The sequence below is a fragment of the Pseudopipra pipra genome, chromosome 7, assembly GCF_036250125.1.
Source record: "Pseudopipra pipra isolate bDixPip1 chromosome 7, bDixPip1.hap1, whole genome shotgun sequence".
In the NCBI taxonomy this organism is placed as follows: Eukaryota; Metazoa; Chordata; class Aves; order Passeriformes; family Pipridae; genus Pseudopipra; species Pseudopipra pipra.
The window spans coordinates 33124162-33145751 of NC_087555.1; the positions used below are offsets into that span (position 1 = coordinate 33124162).

The following is a 21590-nucleotide window of genomic DNA, read 5'->3' on the forward strand; positions in this document are numbered from 1 at the left end:
GAGTTTTCCAGTCAGGAGGGGGCTGTTTGAGCCTCATCATGGCTAGTTCAGCTGTGTAGTGCATGACAAAAACGAGACATGTCTACAGTTTCTAATGAGAAGATGTAAAGCCATTCATCACGTCTGAGGAAAATAGGGTAGGCGAGCTGGCAGCCTTCCTGCCAACTTCCATGGCTCCTTGCCAAGTGGGCAGCTGGAGGAGTTGGACTAGACTCTCTTGGAAGAACCAGTATTGAATTCTTGAGAAATATTTCTCCTTTTGAGAAAGTTTCAGATGCAACTTTTTACTTCAGGTCACTGTACATTTTTGAGGGAGCTCAAATTCTTTTACTAAGTGGGATTTATGATTTCTGAATGGTGATTAATAAAAGCAGGAGCAACACCCTGCCTAGACAGAAACAGGAAAACAAGCTGTTTTTCATGTTGCCTTTTATGAAGGACTGTCTATTTTTACTTCCACACGCTTCACAAAATCATCTGAAAGGACATTTAACTAGTGATTCTATTCTCAAGTTGTTTCAATCACAAAAGAATTGACTTTTCCAGAAAGTATTTTATATTCATGAGGAAAATATAGCAAGATAGTTAACCTTTGCTATATTCCTCTTTCTATAGTTCAGAAGATAATATATAAGTTCAGTAAGGAGACATATAAAAGTGGTGATAAACCTGCCAACCTGACAGAATAAATTAGATAAAGTGCAGTGATGTCAGAAGGGGGAGAGGAGAAGATAAACACTCCTGTTCATGGAACTATAGCATTTAGCCTCTGGAATATGAAATTTTTTCTCTTAAATATTCAGCTACTCGTAATTACAGTCAGTGAAGTAAAGCATTCAATCCTTATTTTATACTTTTGGCTATAATTTAGAAAGCCTGTTTGTTTGCTTACTCATTTTAATAATAGTTTGATATGGTCCTGTGAACTCCACAAATTGCTTAGCATCAACTGAAAGTCAATGGTTTCCGAAAAAAATAGAAACACACTGTTTTTTCACAGGAGTGGTTGTGAGTCACTTTTTGTGCCAGAAAATCTCCACTTAAATACTGCACTGTGAGAGGACTGCCTACATTATAATCAGAAAAGAGTGGTGTCTTGACTACTGTGATGCTGGGTGGCCAACTCAAAATTCTGAAATTCCAAACGAGGGGCTCAGTTCATTGCAAAGGCAGAAAGGTTCCTGAAGAGCCTTTTTTTATGAAAACCTAAGTATTCCTGCTTGAAGGTTCCAATACCTGCTTTACTCAAGTGGGCAAGTGAGATTGCAGATACAAATCCCCTTTTTTGATTCACGCAGACCTACAGGCACAGACACATCTGGGTAGCAGACCTTACTAAAAAGGAATGTTTTCCTAAAAAACCCACACTGCTGTTACCGTGATGATTTTACATCTGCATTTATTTGCTGTTATCTCTTTTAGATATACTTTTATACTGTAATCTCCTCCTGGCAATCATCACATTGCATGAGGCATCAGCCTACAGAGCGGGTTGTGCCATGTGCCCACTTAAAGCACTGTAGGAAAAATAATGGTTCTTGCTTTTAAGAAGCATTTGAAAGATGAGCAAAATGCTCACATACAGAACATGAAATGGTTTCAAGCACTAATCAACTAGCAGAGCATAAAGGAATTCTATCCTGCATAGCAATTCTGCTGCAGCTAACAAAGTCAGATCAGGGCTAATATTTTTAGCCACATGTACCCACTGTGATGTTACTGACATGGTCACTCACATCTGGAGTTTTGCAATGTAGATCTTCGGCTGTGGGGTGGAGGTGCCTCTCCATGGTGGAATGGGTTACCAGACATAGTGACTGGTAAGAAAGTGTCCTAAAAATCATAGTGTGGTGGATGCAACAGTGTACATCTGTATCAAAAAATAGTGGAAAAACAGTCTGTTCTAAATCTTTACTCTTTGTGGGACAGAGCCTTGTCTTCCTCACAGTGTCAGCTGTACTGAGGATGGATGGTACCTGAAAACTGCTGACTGTTATTTCTACTTTTTTCTTTTTTTACTTGTTTTTCAATTAGTGACTTGCAGGATTTGTTACATTCTCTTAGGAAGTACCTTGACAGATTGGTTTAGCCTTTCTGGAAATAACAAGGTGCATGTAATTCAAATGATTAGCAAATGAGAGCACTGCGAGTTACAAAAATGGCCTGTGTTCTCTAATACCTGCTCTTTTAATCAGAATGAGCAAAACTCTCTCAAAGGCATTTAAGATATTTCTCAGCTTTGCTCTATATACCGTACAAAAATACTGGCTGACCAAGGAACATTAATCACAGAGACTCACACAATGGTTGGGTTGGAAGGGACCTTAAAGATCATCTAGTTCCAACCCCCCTGCCACAAGCAAGGACACCCTCCACTTCATAAAGGACAATTTTCAGGGGCAGGGTCTAGACTGAGTTTGGGAATTTCAGCTGACTTGATGACGATGAGAATGGAGACTGATAGAAGATTTTGGAGGGCTGAAAAAAGGACTTAGGGGAGCTGCAGGCAGCTGTTGCAACCTTGGGCCAACAGGCAGCACACACACACTGTTCTAGTGATCAGACACATCCTTCTCTCTTCTTTCAAAGGTGTAGTGCTGCTTAGAGGTGAGGTTGGAAAATGGATGAGAAACAGGTGGTAAGCTATTTATTATAGATTAAGTGGTGACAGTGTGCTCTGTGCTGTCAAAACATAAACCCGTGTTTCTTTCCCCGTGGAGCTTCCTCCTAAATAAATGGACCAGTCAGACACAGAACTCAGCAGTGCACAGCAGCAGTTTATTAAAAAAGTGCAAAACTAAGCAAACAACTCAGCATTCCCTACCTAACAGACAAACACAGGATCATAGGAGAATTGATACTTCAGATGGGTTTAATTGCTGATTCTCAGCTGGTTTTCTGCCTGAACTAAGGAGTAGTTTAAATAAATAATATTTTATGTGCAGGTTGCATGAAATGGTTCCATATCCATAAGTCATTATTTTCAAGACATACCTTTCTGTAAATTCAGCCTCTTTTTAGATAAAATTTAATAATGCATCTCATCTGACTGATGGGTCAGATGTCTTATGCCATATATAAAACCTGAATTTAGATAATCTATCTTTAATGGAGATAGTCTTCCAGACTATAAGATTTAAATCAGCGAGATAGCTGGGAAACTTTTTGCAAGCAGGCAACTTTTTAAACCTGAATATTGAAAACTGAAATAACAATATTCAGCTCCATGCAGTGCAAATTGTATGTCCTCAACTATGCTGAGAAGTGTTAAGATGCATTTTTTTAAATGAGCCAACTCTGAATTTATACTGTTGTTGCCATGGGTTGGAGAGGATTGGTGCTGCAATGCCTGTGCACGACAAGACTGACTACAGGTTTATGCACCAGCTCCTAGGAAGAGCCTCCAGCTGTGAATGTTCTTTTAGCAGGATTCATTTCCATGTTGCAGAAGATTTAATGCAGAGTAGTATATTTTGACCTCTTTGAATACATACATCCTGAATACATGATCCTAATAGTTATGAAGGTTGTGCTTTATTTTCTTGTAAAAGGCAGTAGCTCTCTCTATACATACATTAAGTTATGCAGCAGTGCCAAGAAATTGCTCTTACAAATCAGAGCTTGTATTTCTCCCATTATATCTGGACAGTCAAATGAAGATGAAGAATCCTATATTTAATTCAGGGGAGTTAATTATGTTTGGCCAGGAAAGGAGTCAAGATTTTTTTCAGGCAACTCTGAAAAAAACATTTAATGTCTTTTCATTTTCCAGAGCACCTGTAATCTCAGGTGATGCAGGAAAAGCTTTAGGATGCTTTTTTGCTCTAGTTTCCCCTTGAGGCACTGAACCCTCTGAAGCCTGTGCAGGCTCTTGTTGCCTCTGTACAGTGCCGTGAGCTGATGTTTGCTGCCACCTACCGTTTTAATTAGGAGCCTTAATTAGTGTGCCAGGAGCTAGTTCATGTTGGCAAACCCAGCAGGTTTGGAAGAGGGGGAAAACACTAGTGTAGCTGTTCCCTGAGTCTGCTGCGGTAGAACCTGTACCTGTAGGAAAGCACCAGCAGTTTCATTTCAACCCCAGTCAAACCACTAACTTTGGTTTTTCTTCAGAAAAATAAGTGAAAGGGTCTGTTGTTGCCTCAGCTCCATGAAAAACCACCTCAGCTCATTACAGAAGATTATTGTCAAATGTGTTTTACAGGACATTCCATTACCGCTTGAGTGGGAGGGGGTGAGCTGTTGAATTTATCCCATTTTATTCTTAACATTACTTTTTTTTTCTGGGCTGGTACATTTAGAATGGTTTATTGTTTATGTTAAACTAGCACTCAGCTTTGTGTTCTTGTAAATAACAAAAATTAAGACAGCCCTTGTTTTCTGTTTTTCAGCTGTTTGTTGGTCTTGGATTTCCATATGAAGGGCCGGCTCCCTTAGAGGCTATTGCTAATGGATGTGCTTTTCTAAATTTAAGATTTAACCCACCAAAAAGTAGCAAAAACACAGATTTTTTCAAAGGCAAACCTACACTCCGAGAGGTAAGCTTTATCAGTCTTGGTAACTTCTTTTTTTGAAAGTGATTGTGGATTTCTTTTTAGCAACACAGTGTAGGAAAAATTGCATAAATGTTCATGGTTTATTGCCAAAGGTGTGCAACTACTTTTTTCTTTAGACATTGATGGGATTATGAGTCCTTATTTTTATAGGATAATCATAATGTTTTTGTTAATATACTGTTAAGCTTTACCTCTAGATTTGCCTATATGTACATTTTGTTACTTCTTATTGATAGAACTGAAGTTTCATTTGAAAATCTGATGTTCTGCCCGGGAACAGATCATCATCTGACACATGATGTGTCATTTGAAAGTGGTTTTGTTTTGTGGAAGAAACAGACATTGCAGTGTACTGTGCAGGAAGTAAATAGGCACTGAAGTAAATTATGAAAATGGCATTTGTGGGTGGTTGTGTGTGTTTTGGGATTTATTTTTTTCTCCAGAAAAGACCTGTTCAAGGCACTGTTGAGCTGAGGTATTAATGTTCACAGCCCATCGTGTTTGTGGTTAAACACTGGAGACTTTTGGAGAACTGACTCTTGAAGAGAACAGGAAAACCAAACTTCAAACTTTCAAAACAGCCAGTGTGTTTAGACTCTAGTAAGAAAAAAATGAGGCTAAGTAAACTAACCTCTCATCCTGGCACTGACTTCGGAATATTTTTTGTCTTCAGTGTAGGTAAAATTCAGCCTCCACCACTTGCAAGCATTTAACAGTCACGTAGCTGTTTCTGACATTAGCACTTTTGTCTGTGACCATGGCTTGTTCGTGGGTGTATATACATATTTCCTTTACATATTTACCTGAAGGGAAAGCTCTCAGGTAATATGTAGATGATGAGAACTTTGTGCAGCCTTATTTCCCAATTCAGGTTACTCTTGGGCCATATAACTTGCATTCTGATCAGCATCAGCTGGTTGAACAAAAGACAGTTTCCCATTTTAAACCAGTAACATAAATTATGATTTTTATGATCCAGGACTGTAATCGCCTTTTAGCTTGTTATACATTGAATTCATGTCCTGTACAAGCTGAAACTTGCCCCTTCTCACAGTTCATGTTGCTAATAAAGGAGACAGAAATAAGGAAACAAAAGCCTGCTTAACCTTCTCCTTGGTCTTGGCACCTCTCAAACCTTTTCTTCTGGTGGGTTCCTTGACTGTTTGTCACATTTCCAGTTGTTCTGTGCCCAGACACTACAATTGGTCGTGCTCAGTAAATAATCCAAACCCACCTAACTCCTTAGTAGGAATTTCAGTGCTTGGAATACCGTGGTAAATCCCGATGGCATGTGTCAGCACTAACAGAAATGCCATGCACCTGATTTGTACAGAAAAATAATCCCTATTGACTGCCCTAGTCCAAAGTAACATAATGTATATCCATCAGGAATATTGCTGTGTTTACATGCCCTGCTGACCTGTCTTGACAGTAACCTTTTCTCTAACTGGTTTTCACAACTGCATTTTGATCCGATTGCCGGTAATCCATGTACTGGTTCTTTGGGATTAAGAAAGTCCTTAAATGGTTCTCTCAGTTTTTTCAAGTGTTAAAGGAGAACAAAAAGAGCTTGTACAATTCTGTGACATGGTTATCCATACACAAATGTGAAGATAAAGTCTGTGTTTAGTGCTTTTGTAAAGTAACTTTTGCAATTTACTGTTTCTCTATTTTTCTAGGTAGAATTTTGGGGAGGAGGTGTCTCCTCTGCCCCCATGATGGGGTACTGTAAACTGTAAAAAACCTGGAAATTATAATTTTTTTTTTTTAGATCAGCAGCTGTTTTATCTTGGGACAGGATTTTGCTGAAGGAGAGAGACAGGAAAAAAAAAGAAAAAAGAAAAATCATCCTCAAGCATCTTGTTTTATACCAGTATTTGTACCAATATTTCTTCTCCATTCCAACCCACCTCCTGCCAAAGAAAGAAAACATTGTATGCTTGATCTGTTTGAAATGTGTACTTGATGGATGTGGTTTCTTTCATTTGTTCCCTTTGTGAAGGAAAAAAACCCAAACCTGAAATTAGAAATTAATTCCGAAATTATTTATAGGAATTCTTATATATTTTAGTTATATACAGAGGGAGCATGTCTAAAAAACAATAAGCCTCAGCTAGCCAAAGTATCTCAGTACTAGGAAATAAATAGTCTTAATGTTTTTAATAGTATAGATACAGAAAAACTCGTACAATAAAAGTGTGTTGCTGGTTACTCTTAATACTTAAACCAAGTACTAGTCTGAAAAGTTTAGTGGTTCATCTTCCAGATCAGATCTGGCTTTAATGTTGCCATCTGTCTGTCTGAGATGGTAGAGAAAGAGTCTAAAGAATATTCCTAAAACTTTGTGGAATTTAAAACACTGGGTTATATTCATATTTTTAAAGGAGCAATAGAAAGTCCTTTGTTGTTACAGAAAGCAGTAGGAATGTAGCTTCTGCCTATGAAGTGCAGACATAAACGCCCTGGGAACTCAGTCTTGGAAACCCAAATTTTTGAGTACATACAGCTCTAGTTGCAGTAGAAATACTATTGAAAAAAAAAGGTTAGAATATGTCAGTCTTCTCCATCCAGCTGCCTGAGCCATGAGGTGGGAGCCCGTGGAGAGTCCCCTGGAGCACTGCTCTCACAGCACAGATTTCTGCTGTGTAACTATAAGACTGGCTTGCCTCATCCACAAGCAAAATGCAATAGGCAAATTTAAGAAAAAAAAATTAGTTTTTTTAATAATTTTAGTAGTGAATGCAATAGTTTCCTGCATTCACTCGAGGAAGAGCTCAAGTACAGTGTATGCCTAGTGCAGGAGAAGGTTCTACCCAACAGACACAGTTTCCTGCTTCAGATTTTCTGCAATTTGAATAAAGATAGCATAAAGAGGCAGCTGTATAAACAATGTCTATAAATAATCTATCCTGTGGGGGTTTTTTGGTATTTATTTAAAAAACAATTGTCTTCTGAGGCTGGTGTGAACCACTCCCCTCTTCTGTAGCTTGTGCTCCCTTTCAGTCTGTTCATTTGCATGTTCCTTTTCACTCCTGGGCAGCCTGTTACAAAAATTACTTTTAGTGCTGTCCTGCAAGTTCTGAAAGCAACTCTAATATAGCTCTTCTTAGTTACCTTAAGTGATATTTTCCTCACCACTTTGTCAGAAAACAAATTCAGTGAACACCCTTCCTGAGGTCAAATTACTCTTGTACTACCAGCAGTGAATTAATCCTGTGTGATAGAAATTATTCTCTATATACTGTTGCTCACAGAACTTTGGAAATGTTTGAAATCTGAAGGAAAAACAGGATGAGGACATTATCTGAAGGAGAGACAGACAGGGTGAGGGTGACATCTCTGGGAGACAGTCATGCAGGTCTGACCAGGACTGGTGGCAGAGATGGGCTGTGAAAAAGGAGGATGGCTCTGTGGATGAGCTGTGGGGAAGCAGGGTCATGGTGTAATTTCAAGTCTTCTGTGACATGGGTCATTGTGAGGATCAAAGCCTCAAACTGGAGGTTGCACATGTGTTACTTGTGATCTGCACTATCTGATTTTCAGTTTTCCAGCTAAATTCACTCTCTAAATAAGAGAAAATCTGAAAGATAACTCAGAAGGTGCGATGCTGACTGTTAGATTCTAGCTGAATGCTTGCATTATCCTACTGCATTTCATCCAAAAAGTGTGATTAAGAGTGAGAGGTAAGAATATCTTGATACATTAGTTTTTATCATTATCATTTCTTTATTTCAGTTGACATCTCAGCATCCCTATGCTGAAGTTTACATTGGGAAGCCCCATGTCTGGACTGTGGACATCAATGATCTTTCTGAAGTTGAGAAGGCTGTGAAATTAATTTTGAATCAAAAGGTGAGAAATGTGTCCTCAATTTGCCGTCAGTGCTTGAGGGTGTAGTGTGTACTGCATGTGGAGTGCTTCCTAATGTTAGTCTGATGACTGCACTTTGGTAGGATATTGGAGGAAAAAATGATTATTACGTGTCTGTGGTTTCTAAATTATCATGTTTTAGTACTGGATATGTCAGGTTTTTTCTTGAAAAAATATAAGCGTGGGTGAATTCATATAGAAATGTGAATTTCATCTGTGAATTGTACAGCAGTTTATATTTTCTGTGCATTCAGTGAGGAAGTTTCGTTGTTGATCCTTAGAGCATTGCAAATTCTTCAAATGCTGCTCAACTCTGTTGACTGATTTTGTAGCCTTGACATAACTACCACAGGGGTGCTTGTGCACTTTTGGTGTGGAATGGTAATGAGGGCACTTCAAGGTGGGGGAAAAAAAAAAAGTTTGAAGTAATTTTCAAAGGTATCACATTCTTTTTTGTCACTTCAGCTTCAGAACTGAAACTTAGTTAAAACAGGAGCTCTGGAATCCCATAGGATCTCAGGCAGGCTTTACATCTGCCACTTTGCAATACACCTTGGGTTTCCTTAAAGTTACTCATGGAGCAACTTTTACAGCCTTTAAAAAGGAGCAAAACTCAGCCTAAACTGCTGATGGTTTAGTAAAATTGTGATTTGTTAATGAGTTTATTTGTATTTATTGTTGCTACTTGAGCTGTAATGGAGTGTTTGAAACACACAAAGTTGATTGAAACAAAAAACCCTCTAATCTTAACACACTCTGTTTCCACAGATTGACCCTTATTTGCCCTATGAATTTACATGTGAGGGAATGCTTCAGAGGATGAATGCATTTATTGAAAAACAGGTATGAGCTTTTATTGTGGGATTACAATCTCGGTTTATGTTGGAAAGGAAGGACCCTCTCCATTTTAAAGCTTCTCAGTGTTGTTGCTGTCCAAGTAGAAATAATAGTTGTGCAGACCTTGGTGTTACATGAAAGCAGAAAGGCAAAGTAATTTTTCAGTGTGTATGTGACTTCTTTAACTGTGTACACAAAAAAAAGCTTTGTATCACGAAGGATCAGGTAAATACTGATACTCTTTGGTAGAATTGCAGTTGGGCTACAGCCTCTGGGCAGATTTTTCAAGTATTTAGTTTCAATCAATAAAGCTTTAAATGGTTTGGAAACCAGTTACTTAAAGGACTTTTGCTCCCTGTGCATACTGCCAGCTGAGAGCAGCTGAAGATGTTGAGTTGGAGTAATAAACTGCAGAGATTTACATGGGATCCTGGTTTCTAGAAACTGTATGTTTGCTTGGACTTCTGCCCAAGTCAGATCTGTTGCAGGAGCCAGCTCTGCCTTTTGTTCTGGCTGCTGCAGAAGAGAGATAGGAATAACTTTTATCTCTGATATGTCATTTAATTGCCAGTTTTCCTTTCAGAAGCACTGGACATGCTTCTCTGTACCTGTATTTCTGTAAGTGTGTGGTACTAAAAGCAGTCATAAAGAATAACACAGTTCCAGGTCAGAAGTGTAGTTAACATGGCACAGCTATTTCCAGTTTCCTACCAATAAACACTTAAAACTTTTTGCCGCTGTATTGATGACATAACCTGTAAAAGTATCTCTTCTGCTTTTGGTTCTTCTACCCAAGTGAGCTATAATTGAGAGTTTTTGTCAATACAAGAAGAAATGGAACTCAGTGCAAGGGAGAAAAAGAGGCAGTCTAGAGATAGCACCTGTGGGGGAAACCAGTCTCTCCCCTCTGGCCCTCCTCCAAGGGCTAAGCCCTGCTTTGTGCTTCTCAGAAATCAGTAGAGCATTGCAGTTTTGACCATTTCTTTGACTAATTGTCAAAAGTCAGTGGCGTTTCAGAGCCCCCAAGATGCTCAAGCATCATTATTAGCTGCATGTGCTTAGCACTGCACCTGATTAATGTGTCAGGTGAAGCAAAAATAAAAGCTGAGACCTTATTTTGAGGAGTTTGTGGTGGGAGGCAAGCAGAACAGAGAAAGCAGCACGAGCTGGAAACAGGAATAAAGATGCCTAGAGCTGGTCAGGTTCAGAGGCTGTGGGGTACATTGACCCCCTGTGGTCTTCAGGGGATGTTTGAGTGTGAAGAGGATGGGGCCACATACGCTCACCCACGAGTCACTCTGTGGAACAGTGAAACTGTAGGATTTAAAGGAGGTGTTTGGAGTTCCTCTTCTGGGGCCTTAGCTCAGGGCCAGGAGGGAGGACAGTGTTCAAAAGAAAGGTTTGGTGAATGCCTTGAACCTTCAGATCCAACAGCTGGGCTAAAGGTCTTTATGGTGTGAGGTAAGAGAACTATTGTGAGCTGTGGTTTCACATCTAGCAGTGCCAACATCAGTTGAATTAAACCAACTTTCACTCCAAGCTACTCCACTGCCCCTGCCAGCAACCCAGTGTGGCTGTGAGGTGCATCCAGGCCATCTGCTAAATCCATCCTTTTTGCTCTGTGGTTGCACAGACAGTTGTGTCTGCTCTGCGAAGCAGCAGCACAGGGTGGGAACCAAAGGGTGGGACTGCTTAAATTTTGGCACTGCCATCAAAGGAGCAGCCAGACAACTGCAGCCGAAGCAGCAGGGGTTCCCTGCTGCAAATCTGGGAGCTCTTGGATGGGGCAGACTAAGCTGGTGGAACACACAGGCTGACTTTGAAAGATGTGGTCAAGAAGAGTACTTAGTAACCCAGCAGAAAATGTTTTTGGCAGGGCTCTACTAGGTTAGAAAACTGACTTGGCTCAGCAAAGGGTCAGCTGAGCACCAGCGCTTGGCAAAGGCAGTGAGGCCATTCATCCAAGAGCAAGAAATGACAGAGGAAGGAGGACACCTCCTGTGACAGCAGGGCTAGGCCTGTCTCACCTTGAAATTCATGGGTCCCTTCCAACTCAGGATATTCTTTGTTTCATGTCTGTATAATACTAAATTTATGGTTAGACCTGGAGGTATGAAAACTTCCTCTTTCAGCAGAAGAAATCTAAATGGAATAAAAGAACTGCAAACTGATATTGAGAACTGCTAGATCACTTGAGGCTTTGGGTCACAGTGAGGGACCTGTTCATACAAGTTTTGTCATTATCCAGAGAAAGCAAACCTCGATGGACCAGGCCCAAATTGTTTTATCACCTTTTGATGAGAGTTGCCAAATGTTAAAATACAGTCTGGGTACTGTGGAATGTTATATAAAACCAGTGATTAAAATTTTCTTTGCTTTTTCTCATTTTAAATGTCAAGACCATAAGAACTTGTCTTTGAATAGTTTTTGCAAGCAGGTGTGTTCGGGTGTCATTTCTTCCCTCCCTCTTCCCGCTGTGGTGACACCTGACTGCAGATATTATTTATAGCCAGGTTTTTCTCAGTGTTGGGAAAGCACTTTGAATTAGCAGCAGTTCAACCATAAAGAACAAGCTTCTGTAAAGCTGGTTGCTTTACAGAAATCTTCAGTTTTTTATGAGTTCAGCTCACTCCATAGCACTGAGTCCCCAGATCATTCCCACATGTCTCTTCCCATGGGCAACTTGAGACATTTCTCTTCTAACTGGCCTCTGGAATTCTTCTCCCACGAGAACGTCCTCCTGATATTTGTGCTGTTATGAAAATAGTTCTGCCTGCAGTAAGTTAGTGAAACAGGAATCCCTGAGATAAATCCAAAATGGGTTGGGTGTGTGGAAGGAAAGGGACTGGTAGAGTTGCTTATGATAAATTTTAAAAGGTAAGGGTAGGAAAGAAGCTTCTTTGGGAAGAATGATACTACATTTCAAGTAAAAATCAAAGGTGGTCATTTCCTCCTCCTAAAGATTAAATATTCTTTTTAAATGTGCTTAAATTACTGATTTTAATACAACTAAAGTGAGCTGCAAAATGATTGCTTGAGTGATAACCACTTATTTTACTTATGGGGAAAATTGCTGTCAAGGGACCGAACACATCATAATAAAATCTCCTCTGTCACTGCAGGATTTCTGTCACGGGCAGGTGATGTGGCCCCCATTAAGTGCCCTTCAAGTAAAAATTGCTGAACCCGGAAAATCCTGTAAACAGGTTTGTCAGGAAAGCCAGCTCATCTGTGAGCCTTCCTTCTTCCAGCACCTTAACAAGGACAAAGCTCTGCTTAGGTAAGTACTTAAAAGCACAGGCATGTTGTTTGGTCTCTTTTTATTGCACTGGTCTTTGCCACACATAAAATTTGGTACATGAGTTGTGTGAGAAGGGAAGGTGGGGAGAAAAGCTATGAGGGTGCTGGCAGTGCTTTTTGGCAGTGCATGGCAGTGGTGACTGCTGTGCTGAGAGTGTTTGCAGGGAGGAGTACAGCACCAAAGCAAAAATTCACATCTCTGCCTTTCCCCCTCTGTCTCCTCTGTGTGTGCACCATTATTTTAAAAATAGCTTCTATAAAGTCTTGATTTTGTTTTTTGATCTGCCTCTTTGGTCACACTTAACATCCCCATTGAAACACTGTATTCATTGGCAATCAGCAATGACTCTTCCTGCAAACCTTTTGTCACTATTGTCCAGGGTAAAGAATTGTAAACCCTTGTACATTAGAGGTATCGGTGCTGATGTATAAAGCTCACCAGCTATGCAATAAAGAAATGAATGTTGCTTTCAGTTTCTATCTCTTTGGGAATATGTCTGTGTTCCTTTCAGAATGAAAACAAAGCTCTCAAAGCTAAGCTCCCACAAATGGCTGCTAGGGAATCTGCTTTCCAGGTTTTCTATCCCCACTTTTTGTTAAATTCAATTTGTATTTTGTTTGAAAAGTTATAATTTCCAGTGGAGTTCAGAAGCAGCTCATATAAAAACCTGGTCAGGCTTCTTTTCTAGCTGTCTAGACAAAATCATAGTTCTGTGGGAAAAAAAAAATCTGTTAAATGCTGAGAGCTACCAATGTTTCCAGAATAAGTGAAAAACAAGGCTCTGCTGGAATTGCTACCCTCCTGCTTAAGCTTTGTGGTCAGAAAATGGCATTTCATTTCATTTTCCAGCTTGCTGTTTCTGGCAGGTTCCTGGGCGTGACAGGCCCTGTTCTGCCCAGCTCCCACTGTAGTCCAGCAGCATCCCTCATCCTCAGAGTCCAGCTCACCCACCTGGAGCTGCCCAGGGCTGCATGGCGCTGTGTGGCTTCCCTGGGAGAAAGCCCTGCTGAAATTAGAGAGAATTATCTCCCGATTTTAGATTCTCTGGGTTTGTCTTACTAAAAATCCATGGTGTATTTAAATATTAGGTTTTGGGGAATAGTCAAAAGCATTTTTTTCCTTTTTAACTTCTTTGATGAAGTTCAGTGAAGCTGAAAAGGCAGCACTGCCCTCTGCAGAGAGAACCTGCACAGGAGAAAAGAAAGTCACGTTCTGGAAAGCTGCAGCTGTAAATGTACTTGATCTAGGATATAATGTAGCATTTTCTTTTATTTTTAGCAAGGAAGGATGAAAACTGTACCAAACTCCTATAAACTCCAATGTGATTTAGATCATGTGCTTTGCTTTTCAGGCATAACATCGAATGTCTCACCATGGAGTCTGCAAATGATATTCTGGTCCCCTCTTTTGATGCAAGAAGGAAGCACTGTGTTTTCCAAGGTGACCTGCTACTGTTCAGCTGTGCTGGATCCCACCCCACCCACAGAAGGATCTGCCCCTGCAGAGACTATATCAAGGGGCAGGTTGCTCTTTGCAAAGACTGCCTATAGCAGCAGCAGGGCTGCTTTGAGTTGGGGACAAAATGTAAGTAGTTTGGAGAGGAGCTACTTATTACTTCCTGCACTTTTGTCCAGGTTTTTTTGCTGCAGGCAGAGCTATCATTGCTGGGCAGAATTGTCTTCTAAGAGAGGAGGGATTCATAATAGACAGCTCACTGATCTGTTTTTCCTGTAAGGACGTTTGCAGTGTAACTCTTCAGACTCCTTCACCTGTTTGCAAAGAGAAACAAGTTTCATGTTCGACAGTGATTTGAAGATGATGGCGCAGAATAGTTTGTAGAAAATTTCCAGACCCATCAAATTTCTGGTTTTGTTGTTGAGTGAAGTGTTTTCTATTTTTTAATGAGTTAGGACATCCCTCATCATGATTAGCTGAAGTATTTAAACTTCATTCCAGTAGAAAATTGAAAAAAGTGTGCTTGAGGGAGGGGGGTGCTAGGGAGGAAGGACTAACATTTTATTCTAGGTGCACTGGTTTGGGTACAGCTTTAGCTTGAATGGCTACAAAGTGGTTTACTTCACAAAAACTTGGAATCACAAGAGAGGTCTGTACCCTATTATTGGGTTATTTGGGCCCAGTTCTGTTTTATTTTCCTTTTGGTTTTTTTTTTATTAAATCTTTGTATACAACAAGGTATTGTCTGCATCGCAGCTGCTGCATCAGAGCAGTCTAAACAAAGTGTCACAAATGAGCAAACAGGCAGTTGACAGCATGTGACACGTCTTGGTGACTGGATAACTGCAAGGGCTGTGGCATTCTTCAGTGTGGAAAAGCTACAAAAACATACTGCCATTTTTGGAATGGACTCATCACAGTTTACTGGTCCCATTTAGAGAGTAATCCTCGGAATTTGCCCATGCTTCTGTTGTAGTCTGTCTACTAGAAATACTGTGTGAAGCAAAAAGTATTCAGCATATTGGAGCAATATTATCATTAGAACCTCATTTTGCTACAGCTTCCAGTAGTTAAAGTGTTGCTGAATGACATAGAAAGGTAAAACTAAGCTAACTATAATTATTGTATGGTAGAAATGTAAAATGTCTTCATAACTAGCTCGGTTTTTAAAGAGAAATTTTTTCTGAAGAATAAGTAAGAGGAAACAAAATACTACAAAGAAAAGCATTGATCAGTCTCGTGGGTTCCTTGATTGATTTTCTAGTTTTAGGGGCTTGTTTGTTTCCTTTTTCTTTTTTGTTTTTTTAGCAAGCACACCAATTACAAATTTAGGAAAAAAAAACAATTCAAGAGTTCAGAATTCAAATCAAACTTGAGTTTTTTAGAGCAGCAAGTTATCTCTTCTTAACTGCCTTCTTTTTATAGAGGTAATTTTTGTTATTTTCAGCAGAAGGTGACGTGCTTGACAGCACCATTTGTAGTCAGGAAATTATGTGCTAAGATTAGTGAGAAACGAATCTGCAGTGTCTGCAGGTTTGCAACTGGGACATGCTCTCACTATGCTGGAAAAAAACCTCAAATCAAGACAAACATTTTTTTCATAAAGATTAACCAGCGTCACCAGGTAATCATGAAAAGCATAGATACTTTACATTTTCCTTTCTTGGATATATCTGGTTGGTTCAGATTGTTTTTGTAAGTGGCATTCATTATCAGTGTGGGAATATTGATGGGTCTAGTGACCTACCAAAGACCAAGCAAGGCAGATGCTATTTCACCTTGGATAAATTCTCCAGACCAATATACATTTAAAGTTTCAATTTGAAAGCAATGAATGAGCCTTTTCAAGCCTCTGGTTTCCTGCCTCAGCACTCCTGACAGTGTTACCCTGTAACACTCCATAACATCTCTCTGGACTACACAGGAGCCTAATCCTGGGGGATTGTTGAGTATCCAAAAAGGGTCTGTGGGAGCTGTTGAACAGCAGGGCCACCAGGGTCTGGGTTTGATGGTGGGAAAATCTGCTGTATTTTAGAGTAATTTTTCAGAAACAGAACAGCTGGGTTCTTTAACGGGAGGCAAAGTTTTTATATGAAAAGAAAACAAATGCAAACCAGTATGAAAATCCTTCCTGCTGCCATAGCTCAGCATTTGCTTCAGTCAGCACAAATGTATATTGCAAAAGTTTGCAGTAGTTTTACTACCCTGGCAAAGCTGGGGGAGGATGATTGGAAATGGGTCTGAGCAGGCGCAACGATGAATTCTGTATTTATACGAAATATCCCCTGCCTACCTGTGCATATCTGTGCAACTAGAAAAGCCTGAGTATCCAAGTGTATGTACTTCCAGCTGGTGCCAAAAGTAAAGGCAATAGTAGGACTTGTCTTTGCCAGTTCAGCCTGAGGTTCTTCAGGCAGGAATTTAGTTTGGACTGAGATATCACAGAACTATGTCGGAAACAAAGATTTGTGCGTGTGCACCTGAAGAATGCAAAACGTGTGGGTTTTGCTGTAGTGTAATTCTTTGCTGTAAATACATATTTGCTTGTTTCCCCCTTGCTGTATGGCCCCCCATGACACACTGCATTTGATTTTGCCTCTAAACCTTTAAAGATGGGAGGGGTTTGGTATTTGTTATTATAAGATTTTCTGGTCTAGTGCTTTGCTCAATGCTAAGTTTGCCTTTACCACAGAAGGGAGAGTTTATTCTAAGCTCTGTTTTTCCATGCTGTAGCACTGTTTCTAGTCTGCTGAACTGAATTACTGCATTGTGGCAAAAATGAAACAGCAGCACCGATGCCGCTTGCATTTCAGCCAGGGACACAACATCCGAATTGGCTTCAGAGTCACTTGTCTCTGATCTGATTTCCACTGAAACCTATAGAGAAGATTCATTAATCTTAAAGAAAATAGAATCAAGACCTACAGCTTCAGTCTAAATTTCTGTAAAAGGAGACTATCATGTGAGAACTGTAAGTGCATAAACTTTGCAAGCATTGCTCACTCAACTCCGTTCAGCACTCCCATCGCACCGCGTGTTCCTTCATGCAGTGGTAGATAAGTGAATCCTTCTGCAGATAAGCACTCAGGCAAATCCATGTGGGACTATTTAAAAGTCTGAGTAATTTACAAAAACCTATAATATATATCCACATTTCAGGATAGCGGGCAGCCTTCTGTCCAGGTTCCATAAGTATTTTCTTTCCTAATTAAAGAATAAAGGTGTAGTCCAATTCTTGCACTTAACCAAGGAAGTTAGAGATGGGACTGTGCTGCTGTTGTCAGTCTGAGAGTAAAGCTTGCAGCTTCCTTTGCTCAGAAGCCAGGTTTTTGCATGACTGCATTTGAATATATTGATCTGTGATTGATGGGGAAAAAAATGTCAAAAGTTGAATACAAAACCATTTTACAAGCTTTTAAACATATCTCTCATATCAAGACATTCTTTGTTTTAAAATTTTGTATTTTTGTATGTGACCTAGTTTTTTTTCAAAAATCTTGTTCCTACGGGATTAGAAAACTTGAGAGAAGCATTTACATATTTATTAAAATTAACATAAAAGGCTTGCCTTTGAAAGGTAAAGTTGGTAAATACACACTGTTTAAAAATGCCAATAAAAACCTCATTTATTTCATATATGCAAGTTGATTTGCACATGTATAGAGTTGCTTTTTGCATTTTTTGCTTAGTTTCTGTGTTTCTTTTTGTAAGTTATAGTTGCAGCAGTGTGTTTGCTTGTTTATATCAGATTATGTTTCTACAAATATTTAATGTTTATGTGCCTTTTTTTTACTTTCTTTGGGGTTTGGATGTGTGTTTGGAATATGGACACTGTCTGAACAAGTATAATGGAACACTAATTCCAGGTAAATAGTGCTAATGAATCTACAAGTTAGAGGTGTGAATTTTGAGTATTTTTAAGTAGTGGAGAAATCTGTTCTAAAACTGTTAAGGGTTAATAAGATAAAAGATACTATAATAATTCTTGCAAAACATTGTTTCTGCAAGCAGAATGCAATTTACTGAGTATCTGTGATTTGGCATGAGAGCTCCTGCTGGGACGGGATGTCTGTTCAATGACCAGGGAGCAAAGGAAAGCCATTAACATTCCCCAAGGAGACAATGCTAACAGAAAACCTCCAGAAACAGCCACAGCTGATTTGATGAGCAGGAAAATTGAAAATTCACATTGAAGTCTGTGAGGTGTTGGTTTTTCAGATAAAGATGGCTCAGCATGGACGTGCAAGGGGTGATTCCCGATGCTACCAGAGAGTACAGTCCTTTTATCATACCTGAATTTACAGCTCTCAGTGGGGAGGAAACTCTGGCTATTCAGCTTATTGCAGATGTCTTTTCTTTTTAATGCTACTACTTTTCTGCAACAGTAGTTTGCAAAATAGCTGCTGATCAGGTTTCAGTTGGAATGGAGTTGTAGCCAGAGCCAGGACTCTGTGTATTCCCAGCTCCACTCTGCTCCCAGCTACTTGTGCCAGCTTTTGCAACTTGCTGGTTGCCAAGGTTCAGACTTGTTGAAGGTTTCCTCTTGATATCATCAGCCCCAATCAGGTTGTGAGCTGATGTCTTCTCACTTAGTCATGTTGTTCTCCTGTCCTCTAAAATCCTAGTCATCATCTCCAGTTTGTCCTTGATATGAAGACATGCCCTCCCCTCTCAGGAACAAGTGGCCCATCTAAATTGCAAAGGTGATTTATGAGTTTGTAGCACTTTTCATGTAAACAAAATCCAAATTGCTTTCTCAGGTATGTCTTTTGCTAACAGTGCATTTCAGGACCAGATTTTGCAAGTAAATTAAATTAAATGGGATGAATCAGGCTGGATACAATCTCATCCAAGTCTAATTAACTTCGTGACTCCCACTGCTTCAGTGATAGCACAACTCCTCCATTAACACTTCTTAAAATTAAAAAAGCAGCCCTCTCTTTTTAATAAACATACAGCACTGTATCTTACATGATAAAGACCAAACACTTGCAGGGTATATTACACACATATCAGCAGCCAGTTTTGCTCACTGTCACAGCATATCAGCTCTGGCTAAGTTGATGTTACTGATTATTAAAGTATCAATTTAGTTTATCAGTAAAGCGTCAGTTGAAAATTTGGTTAAATCACTGTTCAGGCTGCAGTTAGGAGTCAGAGGAATGGCCTGTTTGTTGTTTGTTTATTTTTAAAGAGATCAGGAGTTATCAGTTTCCAGTTTCAGTCTTTTTTCCAGGGGTACTAACATTTGGCATGGCTGTTTCTTTATGGTGTTTGCCCTACAGCTGCTATGCCTTCAGCTTCTGACTTGTGATCTCTTTCCATTTGTAGTTCTCCTTTGGTCCCATCATTTTAGGGATCACTGTAAAGTCCAGGAGAATAATGCACTGACAGATGTATGTTTTCATTCAGGCTGAAAAGCCCAGGGACAGATAAAATTTCATTGAGATTTGCTTTAATAATATTGCTGTAAAGGTAACATCAAAACATACTGTTTTATGGGCAGTGACTTTAAATCTTATCTTCATATTTTTAAGCAGCTCTATAGGTTGTTTTTTTTAAATTAGTTTGTAATTTCCAAATATTATATCTAAATTGAATGTGTAAACGGCAACTCCATGTATCAAGTGTAAAATGTTTACTGTAGGAATGTGTTGAAAATACCAGAGGCTGAACCCCAGAGTGCCTCAGATGTGCAGCATCATTTGTGTTCTTTCTCCCAGGGAAAAGCAACAAAGCGCAACCATTGCTGATGTGCCTTGCACATTGGGACTCACCCATTTTTGTAGGTGTAATCCTTTTCATATTCCTTAATTATGAACATACAGTGGTATGTCTTATTTCAGCAGACCTCTCTCAGCCACCTGTTTATTAAATGGGAAATAAAACCAGATCCTCAAAGTTTTGATAGAATCAGTAATAACTCCACCATCAACACACAGAAACTGCATTAAAAAGCGTTAGTTGTATTCAAGTAAGGGAAACCCTTCTCTCTGCTGGCAAGATCAGTGCAGGTGCCATTTACTTAGGTGGGCTGTGCATGGGACCAGAATTTGTCACCTCACATAAGGGCTCACAGGACTGGAGCACTGAGGACCTGCTGTCCCCACATTTCACAGCCACCAAAACGCGCGGCTGGTTCTTGCGCAGGAGAACGTGTCGGTCTGAGCTGAGCTGTCACTGCAAATACCAGCCCTGGGTCAGTGCCTGCGTCCTGCAGGAGCCCCCCAAAGTCCTTGGCTTTAAGGAGAGCATGTCAATAACGCCCTGGCGTTTCCTGGAGCCATGCAGGCACTCGGCAAAGCGCATGCAATGCAGCCTGGCTCTGATTCCAGCAGCTGCAGAGTAGTCTGAAGTATCAAATGGGTACCTGATAAGTTAAATTGCTGTCTGAGGGAAGTTAATTTTAATAGGGTTATACCCAGAACTAATTTGTTATGTTCATTAACGGATCTGTTGCGGTACAGTGACAGTGAAAACCATTTTTAAGGAGTCATGGGTTTATTTGGGGTTTTTGCAAGGAATGCAGCAGAGGAGGAGGAAATGGCAGTTTTTACCAAAGGAAAAATGAGTAAGTTTTATGAGGAAAGGTACCCTGAAAATTCTAAGAGAGCTAAAAGAAAAGTATAAGGGAATCTTTACAAAGCTAATTTGGGCTTGGGGAAGTTGATCCCCCTGAGCTTGCTGGGCTGACTGTTGAGGGAAGATCCTCCAGAGGACAATTTTGGGCAGCTCTTTGGGTTCTGATCTGCATCATTTCCTGGAGGAGTCTCCCTCTCCACTGGTGAAGGGGGTCAGTGTCTGAATAAGCCTTGTAGCACTGTAAATTAACAAAAATCCCTACTGAAATCATTGAAAGTAAAATACTGCTTTTTGCAGACAATAATTTGGAGTCAATTAGGGTTTTTAAATGTACACGAGAACTTCAGGGTCAGGCTCGTACTATGGGGTGTTTGGTTTGAATTCTCCCCTAACAGGTTGATCCTTTGTTTTATTTCAATGGTTGTGTTCCACTATATTACGTTCAAGCAGCTGGATTCAAACAGAACAGAACGCAGTGGTTCAGATACTGCCAAGTCACTGGGGTTCAATAGGATGGGATTTTTTTTTCTTTTTTTTTTTTTTTAGAACAGTAAATGTCTGTACTTTAATGGCATAGAAAAATGCTTTGTTTTCACTGTTGTAGAAAAAAACTAGGGAGAATTTATTTTTCAATAAACTTTTTTCTTGTGTGATTTGGATTTATGATTGCTTTGTGCTTAAATGGGAACTCCATGAACTGCCTTTTATCCCAAATTGCATTTGTGTGGCTTCTCTTCCAACTCTGCAGCTGGGCATTTCTGTTGCTGCCCCACCTCTGCAGAGCTCCCCCACACATCATATCCACAGGAACAACAGGTGAGTAATTACCTGGTTGCTTTGTTTTGTTTTAAACCTGAGCTGGATAATGGATTACATCAAGCCTTCTTTAGGGAAGGCAGTTTTGCCACAGCAGTAATTAGGAATTCATGGTTTCCTATAAATTTACAGCACACAAGAAGACTTTGGAATTGCAGAGACCTGCAAGACTTACT

At 39.8% G+C, this 21590-nt stretch overlaps 1 protein-coding gene across 1 annotated transcript in view; it reads left to right on the forward strand.

The window, feature by feature from the left end:
- Positions 1-21257, forward strand: part of MGAT5 (alpha-1,6-mannosylglycoprotein 6-beta-N-acetylglucosaminyltransferase) — a 121251-nt gene extending 99994 nt beyond the window's left edge. The window contains exons 13-17 of the mRNA XM_064661553.1: positions 4389-4535; positions 8289-8405; positions 9192-9266; positions 12383-12540; positions 13913-21257. Of these exons, the coding sequence (XP_064517623.1) occupies positions 4389-4535; positions 8289-8405; positions 9192-9266; positions 12383-12540; positions 13913-14111 (696 nt within the window). The 3' untranslated portion in view covers positions 14112-21257. The remainder of the gene's footprint in view (positions 1-4388; positions 4536-8288; positions 8406-9191; positions 9267-12382; positions 12541-13912) is intronic.
- Positions 21258-21590: the final 333 nt, after the last annotated feature.